This window comes from Aristolochia californica, unplaced genomic scaffold (genome assembly GCF_029961685.1).
Source record: "Aristolochia californica isolate CCGP_79_NKW_82.1479 unplaced genomic scaffold, dmAriCali1.0.hap1 SCAF_3, whole genome shotgun sequence".
Taxonomy (NCBI): Eukaryota; Viridiplantae; Streptophyta; class Magnoliopsida; order Piperales; family Aristolochiaceae; genus Aristolochia; species Aristolochia californica.
This window is the reverse complement of record NW_027181992.1, coordinates 42,449,208-42,467,138: the sequence shown is the minus strand read 5'-3', so window position 1 is coordinate 42,467,138 and position 17,931 is coordinate 42,449,208. Positions and strand designations below refer to the sequence as shown.

Below are 17,931 nucleotides of genomic sequence, written 5' to 3'. Positions count from 1 at the left end.
GGCACTCCAAAGGAAAAACTTCACCTTGGGTGGGGCTAAGAGGCTTCAAGCAAGAGCAGCCGAATGTGGGGCGAGAGGCTGGGTCCATCCCATAAGATGACGGTAGGCCGAGGAGACCGAGAATCGCCCGTTGTCATCAAGGAGACAAATCATCCGATCAGCCGTCTGAGGACGAACCATTACACTATCGACACTATCAATCAAACCACAAACAGAAATGGCTTCCTCATCAGTAAGGTCGTGTCTAAGGCAAAGATTCCATGAACCATTCCGCCAATCGTCAGAGACAAATAAGTTGCGGCCGGTGGTGAGCCGAAGTAGTGGTGGGTAAGACGAGGCAAGAGAGCTATCACCCAACCACCAATCCAACCAGAAACGCAGACTGGAGCCATCTCCCACTAAGAACTGAATGGCAGTACAGAAAGAGGAGAAAAATGAAACATGGCCATCTAGATGGGGGAGAGATGACAACAGTTTCCGCCAGTGATCCATCTATCACCAAGACACCAAAGCTTGAAGGCAACCATTAGCTTCCACGAAGCCCCCAAGGAAGAGTTGAGCTTCCAAAACCACTTGAGCAATAGAGCATGTCCCATTTCCTTGGCGTGCCTGATCCTAAGTTCACCCAAAGATTTTGGCTTACACACTTCATCCTAACTAACAAGGTGATAGTGAAACTCATTTTCAATGCCACGCCAGAAAAAAAAGTATCTTGATCATGTCAATGTGCCAACTAATATAGGCGGGGCAAGCCAGCAAAAGATAGGAAATAGTTGGGAATACCTGCGAGGCATGAGTTTAAGAGGATCAGTCTACCAGCCTTGGACAGCATCCTACCCTTCCAAGAGGAGAGGCGTCGCTCAAGCCGCTCTATCACAAGAGCCTCATTCGGGTCTGCTGTCAGTAAGAGGAAGACCCAGGTAGTATGTGGGAGCAATCGCAATGGGACATCCTCGAGTCTCTGCCATAATTTGAAGCAAGGGGGATTGATGTGATAACCCATGATGGTTGACTTTCCCCAGCTAACTTTCTGACCAGAAGTTCTCTAAAAGACCGAGAAGGGCCTTTATGTTGTGGACCTGGTCAAGTGTGTCGATGCCGAAGCAAATGGTGTCATCCGTGAACTGGAGCAGGGGGATGTCAAAGCAACTCTGTTCGGAGACAGCCTCTAACCAACCAATGTTGTGGGCAGAGTAGAACATAGAGAATAAGTACTCAGCACTGATGTTGAAGAGGAGTGGGGAGAAGGGGGTCTCCCAAACGAATGCCTTGAGTGCCCTGGAAGAAGCCACTAACCATGCCATTGAGGAGCAAGGAATAAGAGGCTAAAGAGATACAACTGCGGATCCAAAACCTCCATTTATCTCTGAAGCCCATACGCTGCATAATGTCATCCAAGAGGGACCAACTAACTTGGTCGACAACATTCTCGAGGTCCAACTTAAGGACAAACCACGACCGGGACATCTTGGCAAAATGATCCACAATTTCATGTGTGGCCATAGCTGAGTCAAGTATGTCACAGCCTCTGATAAAAGCACTCTGGCCCCGATGGATGATGGTAGGTAAAAACGAGACTGATTGGCCGATAATCCTAAGAGCGCTCCACACTAGTTTTCTTGGGGACCAGAGCAATAAGAAAAGCACCCGCTCTTAAAGGTGATTTCATGATCATAGAAGCTTCGAACCATGGAAATGATGTCCGACCTCACAGAGGGCCTGCAAGCCTTATAGAATTCCTGATTGAATCCGTCAGGCCCCGGGGGAGTCCCAATACAGCATCCTCAACCTCCAAGTCAGAGAAAGGAAGCTCAATGAAACTCACCATAATTGGGGAAATCATGGAGAAGTCAAGGCTAGGGAGCCTGAGCCGATGGTGGTGCTCCTCTCTGTAAAGATATGCAAAGAAACTAAGAAAAGCATCAATAATGGAGGTCCTATCCAAGATAACCTTGTTGTCCATAGACAAGAAGGTGACCTAGTTTGTCTTCCTACGGGTTGAGGTGATGGCATGGAAGAACTTTGTGTTAGCATCTTCCTCGGCCAACCACTTGAAGCAAGCTATTTGCTTACACTGAATCCTTTCAGAGTGCAGAATAGATTGAAAATTCCATTAAAGAAAGATGCGGGTAGAAAACTCAGCATGAGTAAGACATCTTTGTTCTTCAAGCGTATCAAAGGCAGCAATCTAAGACTGGAGAGATGATTTTTGGGAGGACGCAGCAAGGGGATGCTCCGAGGACCATGATTTGAGCTTTACTTTGAGACGCTTCAACTTGCGGGAGAGAGACCATCCATCATAGTTAGGGTCCCCAAAGGTTTCCCACCATGAGGCGACGTTGTCGGCAAAGTGCTTGTCCAACAACCAAGAATTATCAAACCTAAAGGAGGCAGGGCCCCATTTATCAAATTTGGTATCTATCTAAATAGGCTAGTGGTCGGAGCCAGCACAGCTCAAAACCGAAGCTCCATCCCCCAACAAGATGGCCCATGGGGAAACCCAAGTCCCATTCTAAGGGGTTGTGTGATCAAAGACTGCTCAAGTAACATCCTTCTTGTTTACACTGTTCTCTTTCATCATGTGAATGCAACCACGGAATAGTTAGCAAAAAAAAAAAAAAATTCATGTAGCAAAAACCACCAAATATATCCCTATAATGGATTACCAAACACACAAACCCACTAATGAAACCATTCAAAAGGAGTTAAAGTTCCACAAAGATGTACAAGTTCTCATACAAGGTTTTTCAGCAGAACTTCGATAGGTGAAAGCAGTAAGCACCACCAGGAGTAAAACCGCAAGGTGTGAAGCGATCTCTTACTAAATGAAACAACTTTCACTTTCTGCACAATAAATGAAAGAGAGTTAAACCGGTAATTGCAATTAGGCTCAAACTTGACTTTTGAGCCCCCTACTTATGTTTGTTGGAGTCTCCACACAAGCCCGTTAGGGCACTTGATGCCTCGTTTCCACACAGGAGGCCTATTTGTACCCCCAGACACTTGTTGCTCAAGCCATCAGACACTTAAGAGTATCAGCTTTCTGGCTCACTTCACTCGCTGGCTTTTGCTGCTCTTTGCAGCTACAATGCCTAAGGGCAAAGCGCACACACCCAAAGTAGAAAGAGGCACCTCTCACTTGTACAAATTTTTTGCAAGTACCACTCAACATCTAGACAAAGCTAAGAGAAATATCAAATTCAAAACATTTAAAAATAGCTAAGTCCTGGGTGCTATATAATGATGATATCCTTTTTCACTCCACAACATCTGGCTTTCCCCTTGAAATCTAGACAATGTCTTGATACCCATTCTCCTATGAATATTACAACTTCCACGCCATCAAATAAAACCCTGGCTTAAACAGTTCTATTGCAAAAGTTCTACTACAATAGCTAGTGCACCCTTCTACCTCGCTTTCAGGACCTATTTGACAATCTCTCCAATTTACAAGAAAAAGGATGGGCAAAGTCTCCACGTCATTTTAGACTAATTTGTTACCCTTCCAGTTCTTATAAGCTCATTACTAAGGTTATATTGCTAACACATTGAAGTTTGTCTTCTCATCTACCAATGTTGTCTGACAGAGTGCGACAGAAGAAGATTCCCAACATTAGCCACTCCCCGCCTACAAGCTTTTATCACTCTTTCAATGGGAACAAAGTACTGAATTATTTTTAAAATCCAACATAAAGAAAACTATATGTCGAATAAGGTGGTCTTCCCTTGACCTGTTTGCATCAAGATGATTGAAGAGAACCAAAATCCAAAAGCTGCCTTTCATGGGCCGCCTTTTTCACTATTTGTTTTTTATGAATGTTTATTGCACAAAACCCTAGTGAGGGTTGAACGCAAGACCTTACACCAGCCGGATCTTAGCTTCTTCAAGAGTTTAGATGGTTCCAAAAAGGGAAACCCCTCTCCAAGCTCCACTTTGGTATCGTTTGAGGATCCCTTAAAGCTAGCCTTAATGAGCCCAAACTAATGTCTCCACTTGCCATTGACTTCTCTTTGACACAACCTATGCTACACTTCATGGTTCAACTATCTACTTTTATGAAGGAAATTTAGACCAACTTAACAACCTTAAAGCCCTGCTCCTACTATAAAAGATAATTTTACGATAATCAAAAAATTGAATTGGGGCTTTGTCTCAATGGTCAAATGGAGAGGTTTATTGGCTGAGGACTTGGGTTTGAGTCTAACAAGGGTAAGGGATTCAACATTCAATAATAATAATAATAACAATAATAATAGTGGAACAGCATCAACCTGCCCTACATAACACAGGTGTCTAAAAACATGTAAATTGATATAAACATACCCAAGGGCATGAATATGGTCGCCCTCCTTAAACGGATTTGGAAACTCAACACTGCTAACAGCAATCTTTGGAGATCAATGGTATCTTTTAAGCTCAACTGGTATGAGACGTGGTGGACCACAGGGGGGGGGACAGTCGCTCGGTCCGTCTATGAGCAAACTGGTGGGTTAGCTCTAGGCCTCCGAAGGCCTCTTTTGGTAGCATCTGGCGGGCCTCCACGTAGTGCAGCTTATCTGTTGCGGATGCTTGGGGTGAGGGAGATTGGGATCTCCAATTACGTCGGGGGCTGGATAATGCAGATGCCCTTCTTGCTTCCCAACTGTTAGAGACAATTTCCACCTCTAGGCCTCGTGATACTTTGGATGACTCGATGATTTGGTGACCTGAGGCTAGTGGTTTGTTCTCGGTCTCTTCCGTCTACTCCCTCATCAAGGGATGGACCTCGGCAACCCCCAATCATAAGGTGGATTTTATTTGGCGTCACTCTGCTCCCCCAAAGATTAAGTTCTTCCTTTGGAATGTTTGGCTTAACAAAATTCTCACTGTTGTCAACCTTGATCGTCATGGTAATCTAAGTGTGTGCACCTCTTGCCTCCTGTGTGGCCTTGAGGAGGAGACTTCTTGCCACCTATTTGTATCTTGCCCTTACTCGTGGTCCTTTTGGATGAGCATCCTCAGTCGGTTCGTTTTCCAACTTTGCCTGTCAAAGGACATCCTCTCGATTGGGCATTTATTTCTCGGAATTCCCCTCCCAAAATTGGGGAAGTTGATCATTTCTGCCTATGTTGCTTTCATCCCCTGGGTAACTTGGACAAAACGCAACAATAGGCATTTCAGCGCCAAGCATCTTCCTCGAGACCGGGTCATCTCCTCTATTACTGGCCACATCTCCGCTTGGCTCCACTCCAGAAAGGAGTTTTCCGCTCTTTCTTGGTTCTCGCTCAAGGAGAACTAGAGCACCATTGCTCAGATGGGAGCCCTGTCGAAGTCTCCAGTGATACAGGAATGGCAACTCCCTCGGCAATCCTGCCGTGGCCGGATATGGTGGCACCTTTGATGATTCGGATGGTAATCAGCTTTTGTCCTATTCTTGTCCTATGGGCATTTTTGACTCCATTGTTGCTGAGCTTCAAGCTCTCCTCAGAGGCCTCATCATCTTTCGTGAGCATTTCTCCGGGCTGCTCCACATTGAGGGAAACTCTACGGCCCACCATGGCGACATCGGGATGTTTATTACTCCACTATGGAAACCTATATTTGGTCCCATGTTCCCAGATCTGGAAATTTTATCGCAAAAGGTTGTGCTCAGCAGAGGGCCTCTCTCCATGCCCCTATTGTAAGGTGGAGGCCTACCTAATCTTGTTTGCCTTGTTTCTGGTTTAATGAATTCATCACTTTTTAAAAAAGGATATAAACATACCCATAATTGTATTAACATCTCCCAAGGAATTCACAAATTATGAAAAAATTACTCTTGCTTCCTACTTGGGACCACTTGGCATTGTTGACTCTACCACTACTAAGCTCTAGGCTCTTTAGCATAGGCCTATCATCTTTAAAGAAAGCATAAGTGAGAAGCTACGAATTGAAGGAGATTCTCAAGTGGTGACAGGATGGTGTTTTGGGGGTGGATTTTGACCCTCCTTGGAGACACCGGCAAAAGCTTTCATGAGGTCATCGATATCTCTTCCTTGTTAGACTGTTCCTGAATTCATGTGCCTAGATCAGCCAAATGGTAAACTTTTTAGCTAAATAGGAAGTTTCCCTTCAATTTCTCGTAGTACCGAGACCCCCTATGCCTAGGTTCATCAAATTTTGTTCTCTAGCTTGGTGCCTTGAATAATTTTCTCAAAAAAAAAAAAAGAAGAAAAAAAAGAAAAAAAAAAGAGCATATCCCAAGGAGCTACGAAAAGAGATAGCAATGAGGTGGATAACAAGGCTACCAACTCAACGTCCATACTAACCATAGGGATGAGACAAGGATCCACCTCCATGAAACAAGGTCACATAGGAATTTTCACCAGGCTTCCCTCCATTAAATGGATAAAGGCATGATAAAAATTGAGGGATCAAGGGCATACATTATGTTTTAAGAGGCCAAGAACAAAATTACATACAATCTTGATTCTAGCCCACAAGATTTTTTACACTCTAATACTTTGTACAACCAATAAAGACGTGCCTAAAAATGAGAGTACAAAGTATTTTTGAAAAGAATAACGGCAACTTAGTAAATTTATGTTTACTAAAAACCAGGTCTCAAGAGAGGAGAACTTAACTTCCTTCACTTTCCCCAAATGGGCAAATCGTTCCTAAAAAATAATTCTCATTCTGAATGCGATTGATCTTCTCTTTCACCAACTTGACCTCTTCTTCCACTTCCTTCTCTCTCAAACTCGCAGCTCATGTATGATTCCCCTTTCTTATTGTTTGCCACTCAATTTGCTGGTCTACTCCATTTGCTGCATTGTTTCTGTCTCCTCTTCCCAATTTTACATTATCAGTTAAAAATCCCTTCACAAGAGATTAAAGTAGAAATTATTTCAAAAAAAAAAAAAAAAGATTAAAGTAGAAAGAGTTTGCAGAAGAGAGAGGCAATAAAGAAAGGCCAAGAATGGTGGGGACGAAATAAAATCTTTGGCCTGAGGGCAGGAACAGCAATTAAAATCACATCCCTCACAAAGCAACAGGGAAAAAAAATCAAGCAAGGAAGGAACTGACATTCAAAAACCATCCTCAACCCAACCTATTGTCACTCCTAGATAAGATGAAAATGACATCGAGTTAGACCAGTGATCTGCATCTTTTTTATGCTCTTCATTGGACTTTTTTTTTTTAAAATAAGGTGTGAATATATTGCAAGAAGAAGAAAGAAACACATACCTGACTAAGAAAGGCCTTCCTCCGCAACAAGCTGTTGGAGGGAAATGCCTAATTTAGCCTGATTATCTACTAAGTGATTAGCAGATCTAGGAATAAATTTCCATTTACAAAACATTTGGGAAATTAAAGTATAGATATCCTCAAATAATTGCCAATGCCGCCAGGGAGGTTTTGAAGAATTCATACACCAATCTTCATTGGACGTCTTTCTTCATATAATCCTATCCTTGATCAATTTTTTTAGGCATCTATCTTCTTGCCAAAGAACTTCGAAATAAAAGGCTCAAGCAGTAAATCTATCATTTTAGTCTTATCTTGTAAGAGTCTCTACCCATACCAAGACCATTGACAGATAGTTTTCTAAAAAAGAGTATCAAAATATTTAAAATTCCATTTTTTGAATTAGGAGCAGGTTTGAATATGCAATGGGAGTAACTTGGGCATGAATTATGTAAAGCTCATGAAACTATACAAGCCAAGCAGCTTTGAAAATTTGGCACCAAGAAATCAATCTTGTATAGAGTTTTAATTATATCCAGATATGGTCATCAACTCTTACCCCCTGATTTCTTCCAAATAAATAAAAGTTGACCACGGATACTATCCGTCACTATACTTCATGCTTGTTGGAAGCCAGTGACAGGCTTAAAATTATTTCACTAAAGGCATTATAATCCATGCAAGAACAGTTGATCCACCAAGTTTTCACTAAATGAGTGGGTTGGAGAATGATTTTTTTTTTTTGAACAATTGGCTTTTTAAATTTGAGAAGCTCAAACAATTAAAGAGTTAGTACAACGAGGTGATTTCATCCTGCATATAAATAGGGCAGGAAACAACCTCCATAGCCAGGGAGTCAGAATGTTGTTGGCTTCTCTAAGAGGTGTTTCCACAGCAAGCATTGACACTTTAACCAATGCATTCTCAACTAGCTTTAGCATTACCAGGACTACTTAAAATTTCACTGTTTGAATGTTAGGACTAATCAAAATTTCATGTTTGAATGTCAGGACTACTTAATTTTTAAGGCATGCACCTCTCTTTCCCTAGACAGTGAATTGGACCTTTGGCTCAATTGTCACATGAAAAGATTTCCAATGGAGGTCTTAGATTCAAATTTTCAGCTGCATTTGGGTTGGAGCATGCATATGAAGTGTAAGAAACATTCCCAAAAATTAAAAATGAATAAATAAAATAACATAAAAAAAGTCCTGCTTGCTATGTACAAAAGGGATTAAGACTTTGTTAAGATTTAGCCTAATTCCATCCCAAAATGATTCGCCATTTAGAAGGCCTATAGGCCTATTACTCAACCTTATCAACCAACAACTTTACATTACACTAATCTATGTTGGACTATTACAACTAAAATTCCCCCTTATGTGTAGGCTTACACGTAAGGAGGCCGAGAAATAGACAACACAAACAAGGTACAAAACTCAACGAAGCACAAATTGGGCTCAGGCCCAGGCAGACGTTCTACTCTGATATATATTAAGATAAAAGCCCGGTTCCAACCTAAAATGACAAGCCACTTAAGAGGGGCTCATTTCTAGACCACAAAAACCAACAACTTTTCATAAAATTCTACTAACAACTTTAATTTAAGATGACCTCATTTCATGAGGATGCCAATGAACAAGTTGTTTGCTTTCCACTTTGAACAATCTTCAAATGAGCAATCAAGGAGAGGAGCACATGACCTGGAGAAGGGACACCTTAGGAGTCTATACTGTTTCAGTGTAATGCCTTCCACCTCAGCTCTCGCTTCATACATCATTCCATTGCTGTTAATGAATGGATTACTGCACCTCCCAGTAAAATTACTCATTTCTTATGGTGAGCAAAAGAGAAGATTTTGACCATCAAGCTTAATAGAAGAGTTGAGTAGATGTTTTATTAACAAAAACAGTAGTCGTCGATTCTAATACTGCTGAAATCAGTGCTCTATTGTTCGGCCTCCAAATCTTCAAGGATCGTCTCCATGGCAAGTTAATCATTGAAGGCAACTCGAAGACTGTTATTAGTTGGTGTTCCAAAGTCAGCTCCCCCACCCCCCCTGGCCCATCATTTATAGTATTGTTGACTTTGTATCTTCTACTCATTGTAATTGGAATCTCATTCCAAAATCGACCAACTTTTTGGCTGATAAATTGGCAAAATTCGGAACTTCCCCGCAATCTCTCATTGTTTGGGAATTCTTCCCTCTTTTGTAAATTGCTCTTTTGAGTTTTTGTCTTAATAAAAATCAGCATCATTTCAACAAAAACAAAAAACAAAAAACAGTAGACAGCAAACCGCTAAAGAGAGTTAATTTGCACAAAAACTGCATAATCATCAACAAACAACAGTCTATAGACTACACTGTGTAAGAGGTTATCTCCTTCACAAAACTATCTACTGCAGCTGACTAAGGAAAATGAACCCAACTCGTGATTAAAGTTTCAACAAAATTGAAAATCTGTAAACATTGCTCATCAAACGTTCAAGATTGTTTGATCTGAAAACAGAAAAGATGGGTTAAAATGGGGAACCCACTCCACCCTGACCTACCCAAAGCATAGATGGTAACCAAAAATTCACCCCCTAAACAGTTTTGTGATCTATAGAAAAACCTCATGGCCTTTATGCCAATTTTGGAGCAAACGGAGGCCGGACAATGCATGAATGATAACAGATAATTTGGTTGCCCAGCCAAACAAGACTTAAGGAGAGTGAAGCGCCCCACTGTTGATAAGAGTTTACCCCTCCAAGCGGCTAGCCTCTTTTCAAATTTCTCAATGAGGAGGCACCATAGTGACACCAAAGGCCGAGAATCAAAAAGAGGGAGCTCAAGATATGTAGCTGGCATATTTCCCACAGAGCATCCCAGGTAGTCCGACATGTCCCGAAGCTCAACTGGATCAATGTGATAGCCAAGAAGAGTGGTTTTTCCCCAGTTTATATTCTGACCGGAAGCCAATTCAAATAATCCCAGCACAGCACGCAATTTTCTGATCTGATCCATAGTACAAACCCTGAAGCAAATACTGCAAATTAGAGAATCGGAATACCAAAGATTGTGCAATTTGTATGGACCAAGCTCATCAGCAAAATTGGTCTGCAATATTGTTCCTCCAAAAATCTCACATCTACTATTCATACGGTCACAAAAGCTCACCTCCCAAAGCTCGGAAAGTTATTAATCTCCTGTTGCGTCGGTCACATCGTTTGGGCCCTATGGAAAGAACGGAATAACAAGAGGTTTAATAGAAAATCTCTTCCCGAAAATATTCTAAGCTACAGAAGTGTTGGGCAAGTTACTTCTTGGATTCTTATGACAAAAGAAATTAAAAATCTCAAAACAGTAAACTTACGAGGGAATTGGCATCTTGTAGCGAAAATGTCTCACCACCCCCATCCTCCGATTATGGAAACTTAGTCTCTACCCTCGGTAGGACATTTTAAATTGAATTTCGACGGAAGCGCGTTGGGTTGTCCGGGGCTTGCTAGATATGGGGGGGGGGGGGGGGGGGGGGGGGAGGAGGGAGGGGATAACCGAGCTTTTGGGTTTGTTTAATGGCCTAAATCTGTTTCATCAACGGATGGTAGGCCCTCTATATATCGAAGGCGATTCAAAAGTTGTCATCAATTAACCTCCGTGGCGGCACTGGGATCTTTTTGAGGATATATGTAATTTAATTTCTCAAATACAGTGTACTTGGAATTATATTCCTAGTTCCGCTAATCACTTAGTGGATAGACAGGCTAAAGTAGGGGGTTTTCTCCAACATCTTGTTGTGGAGGAAGGTTCTGTATTGCAAGGTATGTATATTTTCTCTCAGTAATACATTCACACTTTTAAAAAAAAAAAAAAAAAAGGTTGTGCAATTTGTCATGGGGAAGAGACATCCCATGTTCTTGGCCGAGTAGATCAAGGAGGATAGATATTCTGCTACCACGGTGAAGAGCAAGGGGGAGAGGGGGTCTCCCTGTTTGACCCCCCTGGTTTCCTTAAAATACCCACAAATTGTTTTGTTGAGAAGGACGGAGTAGCTTGCAGAGGAAATGCAGTTCTGGATCCAGAAGCGCCATTTTTCCCCGAATCCCATCTTCCCCAGGAGGGTATCCAGAAACTTCCAGTTAACACTGTCAAATGCCTTTCGAACACTTGATTCCCTGTGTCCCTCTCTTTTGCACTCTTCTACATTATCCATAATCAGGGAACGAGATCTCGAGGACGAAATTATTAAAAAGAAAGTTTTGAAGATGTTGATTATTGAATAATTTCTAGACAAAGGATAAATTTATTAAATACCTACTTACTAATATTTTTTCTTCAAACCCCAATAAATATGATAGATAATTTCCCATTTCTCTAGATTACATGTTTACTAACTTTCTGTTATTATGCTTATAGTTTGCTTTCCATCTCTGCCTTCTAAAGCTTTTCACATTTTACCACTTTTTGTATTTCCATATGCATCAAAGAACACTCATGGTTACATATCAAGGTTTCTTTTTCTTCATTCTATAGCAGTAGTATCATTAAAAAGAAAAACTATTGCATCAATTTTTTTACTGATCTTAAACAAATCTTTCATTTTCCCTTTTTAAACATTTTTACATTTTTTAAAATATATTATTCATCATCTTGAAAAGGTGTGTGTTCATTGATTGTCTGAATTGACAGGATATGGCAAGGGCTAGGGAACAATGCCAAGGACCGGGGACTTGGTTGCGGGGTTTTTCCTTAGGTAGGACATTCCCAAACCCGCCTTGCTACCACTCATACCAACCATTTTCTATCTTTGGGACATAAATTTGACTTTTGATGCTACTTTTCAAATCCTCCACTAACTATTTAGAGCATGTTACCTCCAATCCATTGAAGGAATTAAGGAAGGTTCTGATTAGGGGTGGCATCGTACAGAGCCGGTTCGCGAGTAACTCGAGCTCGGTTCAGTTCAATTTATCTCGATCTCGGATCGAATTCAAGATCGAGATCAAGATCGGGCTTGTTTAAGTTAACGAACCGAGCTCGAGCAAACCGTGGTACAGTTCAGAAGCTCGTGAGCCAGCTTGTTACATAACGACGCTTCGGGGATTCGGCAGCGGCAACCTTCGGAGTTTGGGGGATTCTGGGCTCAAAAAAATCGGAAGATCGATGTTCCTCTTAGATCTTTGTCTCAATCGATTTCTATAACCGAGCATCGCCGACTGAAGTAAGTTAATCAATTTTTCAAGCAACGGAACAAAGGTAATCGATTTTTCAAGCAACGGAACAGAGGTAAGCTAATCGATTTTTGCATTCTTTATCTGCTGGTATTCAGGTTCATCTCCTTCGTTCGGCCCATCTCTCTTCCTTTTGCTTTCTCTGATCCAAATTCCAATTACAAAATCTTCCATCTTCCACGAGTCCTCCACGCTTCTTCTCTCTCCGCTGCCTTGCTTCTGTTCCTGTTTTTCCACCTCGAGAAAGCATCAACCTTCATCTTTCTGATCTCTTCTTTGCCCTCAAGCTACAACCTTCTCCATTAATCTGATTTTCAAGTAGCAAACTTCGTTTCCAGTTCCCTATTACTTTCTCTCAGATTTTTCTGTTCTTTTTTTTTTATTAGGCTCAGTTATTTCAGTAGGTAATGCTTTACACTTCGATTTTTTTCTCAAATAAACGAACAATCCTTGTTGATTGCATCACTATATATGTATTTGTTATAGTGCTGACCACTTGTTTGACAATATGTGCATGAGAAAACTGTTAGGCTAGAATATCATAGTTTCTTGTTTTTGTCTTAATAGTGTATTGAGTTCTCTATCAATGCAACATTGTACTCATTTGAGTTACAAGTGGACTTTTCTTTCCCAGTTTCTTGAGCCCCTGTGCTCTCTGTATTGTTTTTGTATCTTTCAGTGACTCTCTAGTTTAACCGAGAAAAGAACTGTTATGAGCTTGTCATTCTTTTAAGTTAATTTTTTATAGTTTTTTACCATAAAAAATACCTTCTATTACAAGGGAACCAGAGAAACTTTGACAAAAATCCTTACTTTACGAAGACAGGTAAAAAGTTCCACCTTAGATGAATCATATTGCCAAATAGTGCACTGACTTTTGTCAAACAGTGAGCTTTTTAGGATCAACTCCAAGGGTTTTACGATGTTGGTGTCTGATGTTCTTAGATTCTTTTTTTTTTCAATCTGTCATCAACATGGAGCATTGACTAGGAGTATGTACTCACCCATTTTGCTTTTCAGTTGTTTCTTTCTAGTTCTGAAAATGGTTATGGTTTGTACTATGGTTGCCTTTGGCGCTGTATCAGGCAGGTTAAAATTGTGTTAGACATCCTGATATGTCCTTCCATTCAAGCAATTGAACTTGCTACTCTGATGTTACTTGAAAACTTTGACAATCTCGTGCTGCTCAGTTTGCATACTTTTATCTCTTCTTTCTATTTTTATTTCTTATATTTCTTTTCTATTTCCTCGTATTGGGAATTGATTATTTTGGGAAATGATTGAGGGTGCTCGGTTGAAGAATATATGAATCAAGGGAAGAAAATCTTGACATTGGTTTTGTTATGATGAAGATACCTCTCTCTAAGTACTGTAATTGAGTATAACAAACAGTACTGCATACTCAAAATTTAAGTCATACATGAAAATATGATTTGATGGGTTTTTCATGCCAGCAGTACACTAGTTTCACCCCATCCTAATGCAAGAAGGTGTTTAAGACATTAATGTATACTAAATTTATAGTTTTTGTTTGGGTGTTGTAAATTTGGTATAGATATTCCATTTAATTTTTTGTGTTTGATTATTGAATAAAGTTTATGCATATTGTTAAGCGGTGTTTACGAACAATATTATGCAGAGGTCATACATAATTTTAAATAAATTTTATGCATAATTTTATGTACACTTTATTTGATATGTATTTTATGCAAACTTTTAAAAATAGGTTAGAGCTCGAACTCAGTTAAAATTCTTGGACTCGAGCTCAATTACAATTTTAGGTTCAAGGTTGGGCTTGGCTCGAATTCGAGTTCGAAATATTTAAATCAAACCCAGCTCGAACATATGCAGGTTCGAGCTCAGCTCGACTCGATGCCACCCCTAGTTCTAAGTATGCTTCTCTAATTGCCATGAGTTGTGCATTTGGAAAGAATACAATTTCTGAGAAATGAATAATATAATGTGAGTATCAAGCAGGTTCTCCACCTGAGACATTAGGCTTCCTGAATTCGGCCATCTTCCTGACTGGATGTTGCCTTTAACAATGTGAGCTTTAAGATGGAATTAATGGCAGCTCCATAAGTAACACATAGCTTGTGCCAAGGCTGGTGGCATCATTATTGAAGGGGAAGTGAGGATCCACACATCCTTCCATGTGAGCCCAAACAAGCAAGAACTCACAATATCAGATCCACCAAATCTGCTTCTCTGAGCTTTAATTGTGGAAGTTGTTGAATTTAGGATCCCTTTTTCCATAATTCTAAGCAAAAGAAAGAAGAAAGAAAAAAAAAAGAAAAGGGAAGAAAAAATAAAAGAGAAAGGAGAAGTTGCGCCAAGCAAGAGAGAGAGAGAGAGAAAGAGTAACTCGAGATTGAGATGTGTAACTTGATGAATTCCGAATTACAACACCTCTATTTATAGTAGAGGAAGAGGTAGAGTCCTTATACAATTTGCCTTTCAATCCTAATTACATTCCAACTCTAACTCTCTAAGATAAGTCTATTCAAACTAATCTACTAGAAAACTAATATGAGTTGAACTAAAACTTTTTCTTCATTCACATGAATTAAGGGAGGAGGCCAGCTCGTGGCCTTATGCTTGTGGGTCTTTCATGATCTTCCAGCTCATCTTGATAAGGTTGCAAGCTCGTGAGATATTTGTAAATCCCACTTGATTTTCAAGTCTTCTAACTCAATTCAGCTTGTGATTCTTAATTCCTTACCTCGTGCTTGCTTGGGTGAGAACTCTTCTTGGTGTCCCACGTCCTCATAGTGGGTCCCAAATTGTAACAGAAACAAATTTTAGTCCCCATCTGCTAAGAGCCTAAGAAGAAGACTGCAACGCTTCCATCAGATTTATGATCAGATTATAGACTTAAGTAGACGTTGGGAACATCTTAGACCCATATCCTTCAAAGGATGATCACCTGACTGATATGAAGGCTAGGGATGGTCACCTGACTGATTTGAAGGCTAGGAACTAACTCTTCCTTTAGCATCTTGTTTTGAGAGAACACATCATTTTAGCTTAGTGCTTGTGTTCAAATTCCCTGACAGACTTTTTATATTATTGCCAAAACTTTCTCTCATCTTGGAAAGCTTCATACCAGTCATTCATCGTATAAACATTTTCTCATTGCTTAAAAAAAAATAAAAAGTTCAAATTTGTTGTTGTTCGGACATGCCAATTCAATGTGGCTTTCACTAACTGTCCTAAATAATATCTACTTAATGTAGGACTCTATCCGCATTCCATTTCCTAACGAATGGTCTTGACCTACAACAGCATCACCAATAGAAGTAATTAAGTGAACTAACTCCCCCCCCCCCCGCAAAAAAAAAAAGGTTTAGTTTGTGATCTCATGAACAAACAAGCAAACTTATAACATGAGCTCCTGTTAATACAATACATGGGTTACTAAAACAATAGCACAAATATAAATTAACTTCCATTTTGAATAGTTGCAACTATGATGCCAAACAAAGTGAGTGATATTTAAAAGAAGAATCTTATTTTCAGTAACTACCTCATAGCAATAGGTCTCTTCTACATTATGAATAGCCGTCAAGCACCCAAACAAAGTTTGAGTCCTAACTATTATGGGTGCAGGAAACAGATAACTGTTCAACCTTCATATGGTTATGAGCTAAAAATGCTGCTTGGAACTGACTACAAAAGTAAGCTCACATGTACACTAGTAAAATAAAGACAATCATAGTTTTGATGAATTAGGGAACAACAATGGCACACACTCGCCAGATTCAGTTCATACATGCTTTCAAACAGAACAAATTCATCTAGAACGTATCCATCTTAACAGCATGACTGCAAGCTTTGTACATATAGATAATTCATCTGGTACTTTAAAACAGACTACAAGAAGAAGGAAAAGATTTTACTTTACTGCAAAAGAGGAATAAGAGTCTAGAGAACATGAAACGAACAACCGCATAAGACTTCCTATAAAGAAATCAATTACGCAAACATTTTGAAAGAGTTAAAACTATGGAAATAGAGCATATGAGACAAGTGGAGTAGACAAACCATCCAAGAACTTACTGAGAGTTGAAAAGAACCTTTGGCCTCTTATGCTGGACATTATGATCAGGATTCCCCTGCTCTAAACCCACGCAAGGCTCTTCATCCAAGTTCCGTTCTTCAACGTGAGTTGAAATTTCGCCACTTTTCTGAACCTTTCTACTGCTAGATGCATGCCAATCAGAACTGCCAGACCCGATTGCTAGCTCCAAGTCTGATCCACCATACATAACCCTCTCACGGGGCAGTAGGTCGGCCATCCCAGTGCTTGCGAATCTGTCCCCTGCCCAGGAGCCATTGGTCCCCCTACTCAGAAACCTATCAACCACATCAATTTGCGAATATGATCCCTCGTTCGGAATATCTTCCGGTGTGGGGAAGTTTTCTAATCCTCCCGCCGGCCACAGAGAGAACCCTAACCCCAGCACTTCAGACTCACTATTCCTCGTCCCAGAATCAGCTAACTCCTCAGACTGACGCTGAACTTCAGTTGAAAAAAATCCCTCCGCAACACTTTTATAATTCTCATCCGCCATATCATTGCCAAAATCAAAGTCCCTCCACTTCCACAAGATTCAACCTAAAACGTAGCGAAAGAGACAACTTTATAAACCCTAAATGAAAACCCCAATGTCACTTGGCAAGCAGATCTAACTAGCACAAGCCTGGTTACAAGCCATAGAGATGAAAGGAATTCATAAAAAGAAAAATATCCATTTCGATACGAAAAAGTGGGCAAAAATACAAGGAATTTGAGCATATTGAATTCTGAAATTCCGAAAACAAGAACCATGCAAGCATCCCAACTTATACGCAAAAAGGTACAATCTTTTCTCAAATGCATTGAGAAATGACCAAAAACTCGTGTTAGCTCACTCAAACACGATGCGAATGACAATCTTTAAAAGGTTACGCAATGAGAAAATAGAATGACAGAAACCCCAAGGTCATCGCTTCCCACCCGTTGAACGAAACCAGTACAAAACGGAATGAGAGAAACCAGGTAAAAGATATTATTCTCTTTAAAATGCGGAAAGCAGTGATGCAGAATCTATTGGGGTTTTCACCTGAAATTAAGTACGTAGACGCGATTACAACAGAATCAAACAACTATTGCAACAACTAGAGAGATCTGAAGGGATCTTCCGCCACAGCTAGTTCCTTTACCCTCATCTTTCTCTTCCTCCCTGAGATGATCGCCTCGTAGGCTCCTCCTATGAAAGAGATACGTATTTATACGACGCCCCTTCACGGACAAAAAGTAGAAAATTGGGGAAGGAAAGATTTATGGCTTTTTTTTTGCCTTTTCAACATTTTGAATTTAGGTAGAAATCTTAAATTCTTTCTGATTCGCAAATCGCTATCCCTTTCATAAATAATTTGGACCAGCATCACCGTGGCGAGGAGAGAAGTACAAACACGGGCGAATGCACGAATCTGATCTGTGCTGTTCACCTAGTGGACCATCATCG

General features: G+C 40.4%; 1 protein-coding gene across 3 annotated transcripts in view; it reads right to left on the bottom strand.

Moving 5' to 3' along the window:
* LOC137958751 (F-box/LRR-repeat protein 15-like) overlaps window positions 1-17,719 on the bottom strand; it is a 40,170-nt gene extending 22,451 nt beyond the window's left edge. For 2 of the 3 annotated variants that reach the window (XM_068805864.1, XM_068805865.1), the window contains exons 1-2: window positions 17,527-17,719; window positions 16,481-17,039 (exon numbers count right to left, since the gene is read on the bottom strand). In XM_068805864.1, the coding sequence (XP_068661965.1) occupies window positions 16,481-16,995 (515 nt within the window). In that variant the 5' untranslated portion in view covers window positions 16,996-17,039; window positions 17,527-17,719. Of the gene's footprint in view, window positions 1-16,480; window positions 17,040-17,526 lie in introns of those variants that run through there. The other variant, XM_068805866.1, reaches the window with a different exon arrangement.
* Between the last annotated feature and the right edge of the window lie 212 nt (window positions 17,720-17,931).